Source organism: Spinacia oleracea, chromosome 5, assembly GCF_020520425.1.
Source record: "Spinacia oleracea cultivar Varoflay chromosome 5, BTI_SOV_V1, whole genome shotgun sequence".
NCBI lineage: Eukaryota > Viridiplantae > Streptophyta > Magnoliopsida > Caryophyllales > Amaranthaceae > Spinacia > Spinacia oleracea.
In genome coordinates, this window is record NC_079491.1 from 18454737 (window position 1) to 18469576 (window position 14840).

Sequence of the window (14840 nt, forward strand, 5' to 3'; positions counted from 1 at the left end):
GTACTTCCTCCGAATTTTATTATGAGTCACACATCGACTATCACACGTATAAGGAATGAGATTTGAATCTAATAAAAATAATAAAGCAAATGGGGGGTAATAAAACAAATAGAAAAAAGATGATTGAGAAAAATATTTTAATCAAATTAGAGAAGGAGTTTATTGTAGTGGTATTCTCTAGAAGAAATTAAATTTATTAAATAATAAGAAGGTGGAGGGGTAGAAAAGTTACAAAAACATAGAAGTGTGACTTCTAATAAATACGGCCGAAAAGGGTAATGTCACTCCTACAAAATACAGAGGGAGTAGTAGTTAATAGAAAACTCTCAAAATATGCAAATATAGACACAAATATAAAAGTTGCCGAAATTGGAGTAAAAGAGTGATCCATGAAAGTGCTCACAAATGGATGGTATCATTTTACACAGAGTCGAAAAAAACCCAAACTTAAATCTAATTGTAATCTAGCAAAAATTGTGCAGAAAGTAAGCAACGAGACACTATATCAAAACCTGTGTATACATTTCTTTCCATGACATTACTCATCAACATGAACCTCACCCTTTACTTTCTTCTCTTTCTTGGATTTTTTCTTCTTCACCTCACTCTTTTCTTTCGAAGCCTTTTTCTTCCTCTTCACTGGCAGTGCATCTTCATCGTTTTGATGTTGCTCCTCATTTACTTGAATCTCATTTTTAGGTGGATCTGTAGTAATTATTGGTGTTTCTGTCCGATCATTGCAACGAAAACTAGTTATTTCAACAAATACAAACTGCTAATCGCGAGAAAACCGAACAGGTAAACCACTTATTAGGAGAAAAGAAAATTGTTTCACCAGATAAACAAAAAGGGGGAGGGACTACTTGGTTATGTTCTTTCCTCAATAGACAAGGCTACTTGAACATTATCTACCTGTCCGGGCGGTAACTTCAAACTACGTGTTTTTCTTCTTAAATTTCCAAACTCACTTGCTAACACTTAGATGTGGCATTGTGTGGGAATAAACATTTATGAGAAACAGACTTAAACAAAATAGTAATACCATAGAATTTAGCATGAGGTTTTCCTTGCTAAATTACACAGAAACTGATACCATTACCATGATACTGTTGGCTATTAGTAGTTCTTATTACGGTCTGTTTCCAAACAGAGCGTAAGTGTAGATAAATAATCCTTTTCCATCATTCCTAGTGGATCACCAAAATTTTGAAAAACAAAGGAAATATTTTACTATTTTAGTGAGCCATAGGCAATCCGAGAAAGGGAGTATTTCATGTAATATGTATGTATCAATTAATCAATATCATTATCCCAGTTGCAACTAAGTTGTACACAAGTACAGTCTGCAACAAGCCTAGTATAGACCCCTCAGCTAACAGGTCTGGGACACGAGGACGCTGGTTCTGACAACTATATGACTATTCAAAGATTCATAGCAAGGAAGAAAAAATGAATGGCTCATACAACTGAATCAAGCAGAAACTAATTGATGATGCATCATTTGCAACACTAACAAATTAGAGGCTAAAGGACAGATTTCAATATACAGCTGAGGACAGAAACATAGTGGTAGAAAATCACCATGGCAGAAGCAAAACTTAACCATGACACTAGCAGTACAAAGTACTCCTGCAATCTCTTATCAGTTTCATGTTACGAGTTCCTCCTCAAGCTCATTAAATCTTTCTACTATATACTCGGGAAGAAACATACTGAGAGGCATCAAAAAGTAGCATTGAAGAAATGAACAAACTAACCTTCATCAGAGAAGTTTGAATCAAATACCACATTGGTCAAATGTTGCTTCAAAAACACCTGCACCAGCATCAGAGATGATGAACAATGACTTAGACATGTGGTCTAAAAGTGGCAATGGTTCAAACTTTAAAGTAATGACAATGTAATGTAATGCAATAATCCTGATAAAGGGACTAGATGTGTCCTTTCTCCATTTTCAACATTTACTAGGTTTGTGATGTATCATGTATGGTATAGCACAGTTGCTAAATGGTAATCTGACTTTTCAGGGTTAACAAGAACAAAACAACTGCATAGTTAGGTGCAATCATAATTGCAAGTTACATAATTTAAACCTCCTTGATAACCAAACATGATGATGAGAATTTTTTTTATGTTGACTGCATTATAATTCTCGCCAGAGGCAGCCAAAATGCGAAGTAGAAGCACCATCAAAGCATCAGCTTGATAATAAACCACCTAGTCTTCTTTACATTGTCAACACAACATCAACATGAAATATTAAGCAGCCCTTTCGTGAATTTTAAGACACAGCAATATTTCTTATGCTAAAACTGAAGTATAGTCTTCGATATGCGACATTTGATCACAATGATAAACATCAAGCTTTTTCTAGCACAAATCAATCAGCTTATGAAACCACTTGCGAAACATGTTTCATTCGCACAATGGGCACTACTTGCTTACCCCTGAAAAAATCAGGAGAAGACAGGGTATTTTAATGTTGTGTGTCAATCTCTGCTTTAACCTCATTGAACCCACTTCACACAATACATGGGGATTGGTTGTCACTTGTCACTACTTCCCAAGTTTGCACTTTGCAGTTGACCATAAAGAACACAGCCACTAAAGCATATATCACATTACACTCAGAAGACCCAAATAAGTTACAGCCCAGAGGGCCACCATAAAACATAAAAGCACACAGCAATATTTGTGCATAATTTTTCCCCATAAATCACATGTGGCCACATTTTCAAAGTATTCCAGAATAATTTAGGCTACATGCAATGGACAAACTCACGGACCATGATAAAACTTCAATGTTTCTACAGCTATTTGGAGCATCTTTAAGGCGACAATGCTTGAGTCGCTGGAAGGCAGCGAATACACAACTAATAATAAGAAAGGAGACCAACAGTTATATTTGGAGTTTAGTGCCCCTATTTCCCCTCGAACACACTCCAGAAACAAAGATCTTAGCTTTTTTTTTAGGGAGAAGTCTAAACTTTACAATGGATCTAGGTAGATCAGAATGGACTATGGAGAAAACGTAACGATCCGATTGCAGGTAAATTAAAACATTGTACAGGGTAGTTATCTTGGTGATGCATGAAATCCGTCAGTCTTTAAAAAAGACCGACGCTCCTTCAGACAAAATCATATAACTGGCAACAAAGAACTTACCGCAGAAAGAAGCTGCCTGGAATTTATATCCCAAAAGCGCACATAACTGTCCAACCCTGATTCAGAAGGGAATATTAAATAATTAAAACAAGAATTCAGCAAACAGCAATTTCAAGGACATCTTGGATCCAAAAATGAGGGGGCACCTCGTCTCTCTCTTTGAGCTAACATTTTGTTACACAAATAAGAAAAATAAAATCCACCTCCAGCTAAGACGAAAATATTAATGACAAAATATAGCCAGAAAAGAGAGAGAAGTTTGATCAATAAATAGAAGAAAAAAATTAATAAGTAGTTACCACATGATGCTATAACGGAGTGCTCTGGATGCCTGGTTATGGATCGGATACTACCAGAACATTTTCCCAAAAAGCACCCCAGTAACTTCCCTGTCACAATTCAACAGCAACAACAACAACAACAAAGGAAACAGATTTAGTCTCTCATGCAAGCCAGTAATACCTGCAAAACTTCGTTGCAGTAACACATTGACTACAACAGCATCAAGATTGAAGTCATTGATCCAAAAATACCAAGATTTAAGTACAGGAAACATCATCGAGCTTACTTGACTACTATTAACATTTCACTCTTTGTCTATAACATAAGACCTAGGTCGAAGGAACCCAAACTATGAACAGAAGACTGGTTAAGGAGACGGTAGAGCTCAGTAATGGAAATCTTTTCCTATAATGTGGCCTTGAGATCCAGGACATATAAATTTCTAATGTGAATTTGATAAGCGAATGTATTCAAGAGGTCTTAGCTGGCTAAAGATTAGAAAGGTGTGTAAATGATATTGCTGGTGACCGGAGCCTCTTTTGGGAAAGGTTTGATGGATAGCAAGCTGAGAAGCATTGCAAGTACTTGGCCAGCCGCGACAGGAAATAACATTTGAAGCCATCGGAACAGAACTTCTGAAACCAAACTATTATTCATCCAAGGAATTTGGAACTGGGTTCATGCTGAGATGAAAGTTAGGTGTAAGGCTGCTTTTACCGTGACTATCATATACTTCCTCCGTTCCACAATACATGCATCATTTTGACTTTCACGCTTGCCAATGTACAACTTTTACCATTAATAACTTTACTATCTAGTAGAAAAAATTATAAATAGTTGATGTTTTGAAAATACACATTGAGATTAACCCGACAACAATTAAAATAATGACATTAGTTTACATAATATGGAAAAACTAATATATATATATGAATGATGTTAAAAGTCATAGTGGTGCATGCTTTGTGAAACAAGAGGAAGTATGTAACATCGTGGAATCCGGGATGGAGGCAGTACAAGATCGGTGAGTTTTTAGTTTAGTTTTTGGTTAATTTGCTCCTGTATGTTTTATCGTTGAATCAGGGATGGATGCAGTATAAGATGAGTGAGTTTTGTTGAGTTTAGTTTCTGCATATTTGCTCTGAAGTTCACTTTTTCTTGTAGGGAAACAGAACCTAGGTTGGAGAGCCCTTTCTAGAAGGTACAACCCCTTAGGATGATGCCTTCTTTTCTCTTCTCTCAAATAAGAAATTCTTATACAGTTATTGAATAATTGAACACCTAATTTGTATAATAACATGGTAAGAACTAAGAACATTTTAAAACAGGGGATCACTTTCTTTTAATGGATAAAAAGACACATATATTTAAAACTTATTCCATATTAATCTTATTTAAAAGAACAGAAAAAACTAAACATAATTTACCTACCCAACCAACCGTCATTTCCTTTGGGATTTTTTCAGCTCTTTCTTCCCTAAAGATCATATTTTCTCTCTCACCCCTCTCTCTCTCCCCCCCCCCCCCCCCCCCTCCCTCTCTCTCTCTCAACTTTTTTCTCTTGAACTTTCTTGATACCATATCCAATTTCCTCAATAATTCTTAATATCTAGATTATTCTCATGCATGCAACCACTATGATGTATTGTCCTTTTTACGTAGATCTTACATTTGCGTTTTACTTCATGTTAGAGAGATCAGTCATGCTTTCTCAAAAGATTTAAACTCAAATTGTATGGAATCTAACATGCAAGAGCAGTGACTTAATTCCTTTGGAAATTCAGGTCTTTTCTCCTTTTCTTTAAATTGACGTTCTACAAATTAGAGAGTAAAAGGAAGAATCTACTCTAATTATTGATGTTCTACACATTATTGATGTTTTAAGATCAATTTGTAAAGGAAGAAACACTAGTGTAGAACTCAATCAAACCAAATGCAACGCTGTGTACAACCCATATCTACTCTATCTTAAAATACAACTAATCAGCCAACCACTGTTGCGACAATATTTTAGGCCAAAAGACAAAAAAAAAAAAAAAGATATTCAAATCAAACCTGTACGAATGTCAAAAGAAGCCAGATCACCAGAACCATTCCCTGCGTATATAGTATGTCCATCTAAATCTTCTGCAACTGATTTAATAGGTGTCTCCCTGAAATCAATGGATATCACAGGCCTTCTCTGAGCTGATGTATCGTAGAGGCGAACCTAGCCGGACAAAAGTAAAAATAAGCTTACTGGTAAAATAAAAATTAAAAAAAGAAAATAGAACTTACACACAAACAAGGTAAATGGCTATTTTACTTCGCTAGGACAGTAAGACTTCATCCTAAGAATATAATTTAGCTCTTTGTCACTGATCAGAAGTGTAATGCTACAAAAGTCATTAATATTAGCTCTTAAATATGACTAAGAAGATGCTGAAAGCTTTAGTGGTGATTCTTTACTGTATGTGGTTAGAATAAAATGTGTGCATCTTTCCAGGGAAGCATTTAAGTTATTAGTTAGAAGAAAGCAATAATTAAACAAGAAATGGTAGTTTAAGAGTGGAGGAGGCAAAGAAAAATAGCTTGCAGTCCTAAATGGAATTTACTATAGCTACTCTCCATATGCTCAATTATACATCCAGAGGGTCTTAAGCTTAGTTTTAAAAGGCGCACCCAACAAGATGCATCCAGGGCCTCCAGGCTCCGTAGGCGCAGCCTTATACAAAAGGTACAACCAGGCACACACCTCAACGCAACTTAACAAGGCGCTAGGAGTAGCTCCTTGGACGCCTTTTGTTCAGATGGGCGAAAAGAAGAGTTCTGACTCAAAAAGAAAAAATCATATTAAATTAAACATTACCCAATCTTTAAAGCGCCAATTAGAGCAAAAGACACGACTGATAGAAATAACTTCATTTTAACCCCTAGTTGGAAAACCCTAATTCACGGGCTGTGGATCAAGTAGGGAATAGATGGTTTGACTAGTCATTGATACTTCTAGATGATTCGGTTTATATTGTTAATATTTGCAATCTGATCAATTGTTTGATTAAATTATGTTTATAGGGTTGAGAATCGAAAGATCGACTTTTACAAGCTTACCTACAACTAGCAATTCTGATTATGTTAGTGACAGCATTGCATATGTTGAAATGAGAGTGTAAAGACCCGAACGTAGGCTTAACTCGCTCTCTAGATACTTTGCCTACTTCAATTGTTGATGATGTTTTGATTGATTTTGAACTACAAACATGGTGAACCACTGCCCTAGGTCTTTTTATTTGAAACTCTTTCTATTTTATTAGTTCACACATTCAATCAAAAATTCGTGACTTTGTTAGTTTCTCCATACTTAAAAGCTAGATTAAAATAGTCATTTTTCCGTGGATCAACCCTACTTACCATACTATATTGTTAGGAGGAATCATTAGGATTTTATTTTTGACAAGTGTACAACAGCCTATCAGCTACAACAGTGGATGCCGACCACCACTCCCCTCCCCTGCAGCTTCCAGCACGAGATCTATCGGAAGTCGTCGCCAGTCTAGGCTAGTTAGATATGCTCTTCTTCAATCTTCATTCTCTCTCTTCGAAGTGCTCTTCTACTTCATTTACTTCTTCATTATCTTTATCAATCTGCTCTTCTTTTTTCTTCTTTTTCTTTTGTTTTCACATCCTTGAAAATGGCGGCAATGGTGCAAGGATTTCCAAAATGAGAAGTACCAAGTATCAAGCTCCTCTTTATGACCATGTTACAAGATGATGAGAAGCTCAAATCGAGTGAAAAAGATAAGTGGATAACTATATAAGAACCTGGCTATCTCAAGCTTATTCATCAGTTTGGGGCTGGACCCACCAAGGGTCCAAAGCTCAATGAATGCGATCATGGACGAGCAGCACAAAGAGTTCCTAGGTTGCAAGCCCTTGATTTATTAAACTTAGGTGCAGATAACCCCTCTTCTTATTGCTGGTCATGTGACGCTACCCCTCTTTTCTGATTTTTAAAAGTTTTATTTTAAGCATTTACTACTAAACTTATATTTGAGCGTTTTTTACTAAATTTTATTACAAAAAAAAGTAAAATATAAATATAAAAAGTTGGGCCTCGTATACAGGTGTGCGCCTTCGCCTGCATCACTCCTTTTAAAACTAAGGTCTTCCGAAAGGTTATGGAGTATCACTCAAAATCCAAGAAATTTACAGATGTAGGTCAGAAATCCATGAATGTTGTTTTATGATAAATCTACATCCAAAAAACTAAACAAAAAGTTACTACATAATCCTAAATAGCGGAAGTGCTACCTTTTCATGGTAAACATATAATTCATGTAAGGAAACCTCTGAAGTTCCACAACTACCACCCCCACCCCCCCTTCCTGCCCTAACTCCTAGGAAATTCGCTATATAGGGAACTTCTAATTCCATATAAGTTAATAAACTAAACAAGGTCTTAATAAGGACCACTTTTGCCTCAAACAACTGAGAACAAGAATTTTCAGCAGCTGAATATTACCTGATGGTTGCTGGTACCAGCCACAAACTTGCGATGATCATCCTTGCTAAGGAAGGTCAATGATGTAAACCAAGTTGGAGTGAAAATTCCAAGGTTATTGGCTGGGGGCTGCAAAAGCATAACAATAATACTGAAAATTTCTGTCTGCTTTGGGAAACAGCAGGTTTGCAGTGTCCAGAATTGATTTAACAAACTATTTGAAAGCTTACAGATTTTGCACTCCAAATCTTACTAGTCTTCTCCAGATCCCACATGTTAACTTCAACGCCTTTCCTAAATAGAATCATAGAAGTTACAGCACATCAATACACATAAAAACCAGCTTGATTTGCATGCAAGCAAACAGAAAAAGATTTAATATTTTTAAATAATGTATTTCTGGAAGCAAAAGGCTTACCCTCCAAACATAGAGTAGCCTTCGTCAGCATGTACTTTAGAGCAGCAAATCGCACCAGAACCACACACACTCCATGTTTCTGGAGTTGCACAAGAAACAGAACCAGTGTGTGAATCGAAATCTTCAACCCTCCTCAAGCTTGCTTTCCCTTTAGTTGTACAGGTAAGCACGGTGCAGGACCTAGTTAGACATGAGACCCAGAGATAAGGTTTATTTAACACCACCATAAAGTCCACTCCGTACTAACTCATACATAAAACTATACAGCAACTATACAATAAACAACAGAAAAGTAAAACTTCTTCCCCTGCTCTTATATCACAATATAATAAACAGTTTACATGAAATACCTCGAAGGTGACTCCACCGTTTGCTTTTTAAATAAATGCAATCCAGCAATTGGGTCATCTACTGGAGAAGCATCACCACCATCATCCGAAATTGAGAAGCACAACTCTCCAGTGACCGGACTTAGGACTTCAATCTGCATAGTACAATAGCACACACACAGAAAACATGCATCAAGAATTATGAGCTTAGAACATAAATACATGATATGCATGCTACACCAATTACATTGGTGCTGACATGGGTAGGAAGCAACTTACTGCGCCATTTTTCCTGGCAACCGCTAGTAACTGCAACAATTAATAACACTGATTAGAAGATTATTTAATAGAATAGATACTATTAAGTACAATCAACAATTTTCTATATAAAATTAACGCGTATGAGCATGTTGCACCAGACAAATAAAAATATGGCATGCCATAGCCCCCTATAAATGCTACTCCCTCCATCCAAATGAACTGTCATGTCCATTGATGTCACTTGAAGTGACAAATTGACAACTAAAGCAGGACGGGCGTTGTGTAAGCTTAAATGTCAAACATGCTCTAATTTGATATTATTTTCTTTAACGTAGACAGAGCCACAAAGTGCAATGACGTAGACAGGATTCAATTTGGGTACTACACCCGACGTTGTAACAAACTAAGTTAGTTGGCATCCACGACAAACATTGCACTATAAGTCTATAACACTAATCAGAAAGTTAGCAGGTATAGCAAAAATACAGTCCTAAAAACGCATTGAAAATTACATTATCAAGCAGAAACACGCACCATTAGACTTTTGCAAACACAAAACAGAGCCCAAAATGATAAATACTCATACCAATTCATAGAATTTACAAAAACACACAAATATGTAAAAAAAAAAAATCAGCAATGTTACAAACAAAGATAGGTAGTAAAATGTCATACAGGGTTAGATTTCCGGTCATTGATAGAAGCGGCAAGGACACCTTTGGAGGAATCAGGGTCACCCCACCTCTCTACAACTTTCGCAACACCGTCTTGCTTACTCCGAGCTTCAATTACTGAATTACAATAGCAAAAATAAATAATTGTAAAAATTTAAACAAGAGAGAAATGCTAAGGAATACCATAAAATGAATGAATTGCAAGAACATTAAGCTAAAAGAGTGCGTTAATTAGAGAATAGTTAGTACCTTTAACAAGGCCGAGTACGTCGAAAGTTAGGGCTCTTAGTGGGGGGCAGCCTGGGCAGTCGATTGTGGTTGTTCGCGGCATCTCTGTAGGTGGTTGGGTGGACGGAAGAGCTGGAGGTTGAGGAGGAGGTGGCGGCGCTGAGCAGGTTTACGGCACCACCGTCGGCGGTTTTATTAGAAATGCGGATACTGGGAGGCCCAAATGGAAGGGTTTAAGACTTTTTTTGGCGGGTTGGACTGACCGATTGAGATTTACATAGGTTGTCCAGGTTGACTACTCAACCAGTTGGAATCTGGTTGTTTGTATTGGGTTCAGATTAAATCAATTTGGCTCATGTCCGACTTGAGTGAATTATAAATCGGGTTGATTTCAGGTTAGGTCGTTTCGGATTGGGTTCGCTCAATTTCGATTTATGGCCAATAAATTTATCTAGTCGCACCGAAAAATTGTGATTTTGGCCGGAATGTTTCAACAAGGTACCATTTTTAAAACAAGTTTTTTAATTCAATGTACTATTTGGCCGAACTGAAAATATAAGGTACTAACTCACAAAGCGAGGCAAAAGAAGGTACTTTTTGACAATTTTGCCTTATTATCAAAAAAAAATTATTATTATTGTTGTTGTTATTGTTATTGTTATTGTTATTGTTATTACTATTATTGCTTTAATAAGAAAAATGTTGTTTTCTAGATCTAAACCGATATGTCCATATCAAAATCGGTCTAATTATATCACGTCCAAATCATAACTGATTTGTATATAGCATGTCCAGATCAGAATCGATCTATATAGATCATGTCAAGAATATCGATATGTCCATATCATAACCAATCTATATAGATCATGTCCAGAGTATTGATAAGTCTAGATCATAACCGATCTATATAGATCATGTCCAGATCATAACCAATCTTTACAGATCATGTCATCATAACCGATATGTGCAGATCAAAACTGATATATACATATCATATCTAGATTTGTACAAATCATGTCCATATCAGAACTGATCTATACAAATCATGTCCATATCAGAACCGATCTATGCAGATCATGTCCAGATATATAAACCGATATATCTAGATCATAGCTGGTATGTCAGAACCGGTATGATCGGTATGTGCAGATCATGTCCAGATCAGAACCAATCTGTACATCTCATGTCTATATCAGAACCGATCTATATATCTCATATCTAAATAAGATCTTATATATACAGATCATGTCCAGAGCTGAACTAATATGTCCAGATCTGAACTGGTATGATCGGTATGTGCAGATCATGTAAAGATTAGAACCATCATGTTGAGATCAGAACCTTTATGTCCAATTTTTTTTTTAAAAGCGCTCTTAAGCCCTGAAGCTCGAATATCTAGGGAAAAACGCTTAATGAGGTCTGAGCGAAGCTCTTGTGATTAAGCGCATGAAGCCCGCGAAGCGCAAAAAGCGCGTTTTTTGGCGCTTCATTGTAATTCTTTTATTTTTTTGTTACTTTACGTTGAAAGCTTTTTTTATATGTCGTTATTGTGTTTTGGACCACTCCCTATTAATCCTTAATAATAGAAAGTAGACCAAGAGTCCAAAAGAAAAGGAAAAAGAAGAAAAGAAGAAGACAATAGTCACAACAGTCGACCCTAACTTCTGGATAAACACTATGCTATATGCTTTACTTTTGTAAAAAAAAAGAGTAATATGTATTTGGAAGAAAATCTGATGTTTATATATTTTCGTGATTGTTTTAGTAAGATATATATATATATATATATATATATATATATATATATATATATATATATATATATATTCTTAAAAAGTGTGCTTCACTTCGATGAAGCGCTCGTCTTGCGCTTGCCCTTTGCGCTTAAGCTATAGGGCTCATATCTCTTTAGTGCGCTTTGTACTTTTCTATACACTGGTCCAGATCAGAATCGGTAGGTGCAAATCATGTCCAGATCAGAATCGATCTGTACAACTCATGTCCAGATTAGAATCGATATGTACAGATCATGTCCAAATCAGAATCGGTATGTACAAATTATGTCCAAATCTGAACCAATCTATCCAGATCAGAACACATGTGTCCAAGTAATGTCCAAGTCAGAACAATTATGTCCATATCAAAACCGGTATGTCCAGATCATGTCCAAATTAGAATCGATCTGTAATCCCCCGTAAATTTATAAATTTTATTAATATATTTTAACGTATATTATTTATATTTAAATAGAATTTATGAACTTTAGTAATAAATATATAATTAACGTGTATTTATTTATTACATTTTAATATTTTCAACGATTTACGAAATCGAAAATGATTTTAGAATTTTAAGTTAAAACGAATTTGAATTACGAAATTCCGTTCGATTGAAATTAGGAAACAATACTAAACAGTGTTGAATTCAAATTCTAAAACTAAATACTACTCCTAGCTCAATTGGGCAAAGCCCAAGCCAATAAACCCAACAAAACACCCCCCTTCTCTTCTCTATGTTTCACGTGAAACCAAAGAAAAAAAAAAAAAAAGAAACCCTCCATCCTTCTTCCCCTCTCACTGCACGTAGAAAAGGAAAAGAAAAACTCTCAAGCCTCTTTTGCTCCAGCCGTCGCATAGCCGCCGCGCAGCCACCACCGGCGTTCTCCTCCGGCCGGTAACTACCTCCTTCTCCCTCTCTTGCTTCGTCCTCCTTCTCCCCTTTCGTTCTCTTTTTCTTTCTATTGTTCTTTCGCTCCTAACTTCGTTGTTTATTCCTCGGGTCAGCCACCACCGCACGACCACCGTGCCCCGCGGCCGACCACCGTTCTCCACCTCCGCAGTCAACCACCACCGGCGTGCTGCACCATCGTTGCTTCTTGCTCTCCCTCCTCACGTCAATCCCCTTTATTCTTTGCTTGCTTCACCACCAACCGTCGACCACCTCGTGCACCGTCGCCCACGACAGCAGCCAGCCCAACCGCAACCGCTCGCGCCGCCGTGCCTCTGACCGCCGGCCGCCCACTCTTCTCTCCTTATTTGGTTATTTCTTAAACCCTAAGTAAATTAAATGTTTTAATCATATGTTATTAATTTAATTTATGTTTTGGTTGAATTAAATTTATGATTTTTATGATTTAGTTTTGAATTTCAGATTTTAATGTTGAATGAGTGAATTGTTAATTTTCAGATTTCATGAATTATTTGAAACGAAAATTTGAATTATTTAAAGAATTAATTTTTAAGGATTTATTGATTTTAAATCATGGTAGGATGTTTATGAATTATTAAAGTTATGATTTTTATGATTTTAATCATGTTTTATTAATTCGAATTATGTTTTCTTGAATTAAAGTTATAGTTTTATGATTCAAATTATAGATTTCAGATTATACGAATTATATAATAAAGTTACTAATTTTCAGATTATATTATATTGGTTAAATTAGTGCCTTTAAGTAGTAAAGTGCGACTTTTGAGGTTTTAATGGCTTTAAATCATAATATAATGATTATATATTATTAAAGTTATTATTTTTATGATTTTAAAGATGTTGAATATATTTTGAGCAAGCTTTTAATTATTTTAGATTGCTGGAAATTTAAAAAGGAAAATTTATGGAAGTTTAAGATTTAGGATCCTTAATATAATTATTATTATTATGCTTGGAGGTTAATTAGTTAAGTTTCGATATTGGAGAATATTCTAAATATGCTTAGGATGCATTTAGAATGCTTTATTATGGTTGTCAATGATTAGAAATTGATTGGGATTATTTGTTGGTTGTTTTAGGCGGATAATTCTCTCTAGGCGACTTTTGAAAGTGTTAAGGTGGCCTATCAGTTTGTTTACACAAGGTACGTACATACCTGTGTGCTTGGAACGTGTGCTAATTGTTGAAACCATGTTGAATCTTGTTGTTGAACTTGGTTATGTTGATATTATTGTTGAACTTGGTGATGTTGATATTATGGACGAACTGGGTTATATTGAATGTGCATGTTTAATACTGTTGGACAAACTTATTGAACTTATTTTGCACTATAAGAACTGTAACATGTTAGTATGGATGTTTGATACAAACATGTTGGTTGGGAACACTAGATTATTCTATATGATTGGGTTGGATCAATTGGTTGTTGTTCCCTTTCTATCTTTTCACTACTTTATAAGGGCGGAGGACCTTGTTTAGTAAGTTGAAACTTTATGCCCATATACAGGGTTGCTCATGGTTAAAGGAAAGGTTGGTTAAGTTGGAATGAGTCTTGATTGATGCTTTTATGATCACTTACTTAATTCCAAGATAAAAACAGTTGTGAACAAATGTGAATTGTCTGTCTTATGTAATGGTTGAGTCATAACGGAATCTCAATTTGTAAATCATGTAAAGTGAAACTGAATAGCAATAGCTTTAGACTGTGCACGTCTGAAGTGACGGACAAACAGGAGTTGGGGTTCATGGTGGTAGCCCATGGCCTTTTTTGGGACCGGATTGATCACCGTGTCCTATTTTTATTTAAACGTTCCTCGATATCGCAGGTCACTGAGGTTACGGAGTCGCGCCCGTACCTCGTCTTCCTTAGTGAAGACTTCTGGATGGTCAACTCGGTCCATTGTCTATTTCAACTAAAATAATATTATGGTTATTAAGCCTAGCTTAGTCTAGTCAAGTATAATCGTCAATTTATTATGTTTTGTCTGTCCTTACTTATATTTATTAGTATCATGCTAGGATTGTTGTTGTTTTAGTATGTAGTACTCAGCTTTGCTGATTACGTGCTTTGTTTGTGTGTGTTGATCATGGCTATGCCTTATTGATCCTGTGATGACCCATCTTTGGTGAGCAGTCTCTAAGGATCAATAAGCGTTGCCCATCTACAGGTTTGACGATGATGCATCATTGGGATCGGGATTAGAGAGCTTGTAGTTCTATTCGTTTAATTAAGTGATTTAATTTGTTAACTTGGATTTGAAATTTGTCGTACTATTCGTATTTCCTTATTTCAG

The 14840-nt window shown here is 35.9% G+C and overlaps 1 protein-coding gene and 1 long non-coding RNA gene across 2 annotated transcripts; one reads left to right on the plus strand and one right to left on the minus strand.

Annotated features, from left to right (window-relative positions):
* Positions 1-344: 344 nt before the first annotated feature.
* LOC110805025 (uncharacterized) lies at positions 345-10147 on the minus strand. Its single transcript, XM_022010622.2, has 12 exons — positions 9859-10147; positions 9611-9726; positions 8954-8983; positions 8696-8829; positions 8346-8525; positions 8158-8221; positions 7949-8056; positions 5503-5656; positions 3465-3554; positions 3166-3221; positions 1758-1815; positions 345-726 (listed from the first exon to the last, which is right to left on the minus strand). Exons 1-12 carry the CDS (start codon positions 9938-9940, stop codon positions 539-541), a joined length of 1260 nt encoding a protein of 419 aa, XP_021866314.2. The 5' UTR covers positions 9941-10147; the 3' UTR covers positions 345-538.
* A 2222-nt stretch (positions 10148-12369) lies between these two features.
* LOC130461164 (uncharacterized) lies at positions 12370-14297 on the plus strand. Its single transcript, XR_008921554.1, has 3 exons — positions 12370-12510; positions 12621-12875; positions 13626-14297. It is a non-coding gene; the product is annotated as an uncharacterized lncRNA (long non-coding RNA).
* The last annotated feature ends 543 nt before the right edge of the window (positions 14298-14840 follow it).

What these genes read in the sequence shown, in the direction of transcription:
- LOC110805025 (XM_022010622.2), bottom strand. Translation starts at nt 9,940, where the DNA reads ATGCCGCGAACAACCACAATCGACTGCCCAGGCTGCCCCCCACTAAGA. An exon ending in TTCTTTTGACATTCGTACAG is followed by an intron (nt 3,555 to 5,502) that starts GTTTGATTTGAA and finishes GAATTGTGACAG; the next exon opens with GGAAGTTACTGGGGTGCTTT. An exon ending in TTCAAACTTCTCTGATGAAG is followed by an intron (nt 727 to 1,757) that starts GTTAGTTTGTTC and finishes ATGATCGGACAG; the next exon opens with AAACACCAATAATTACTACA.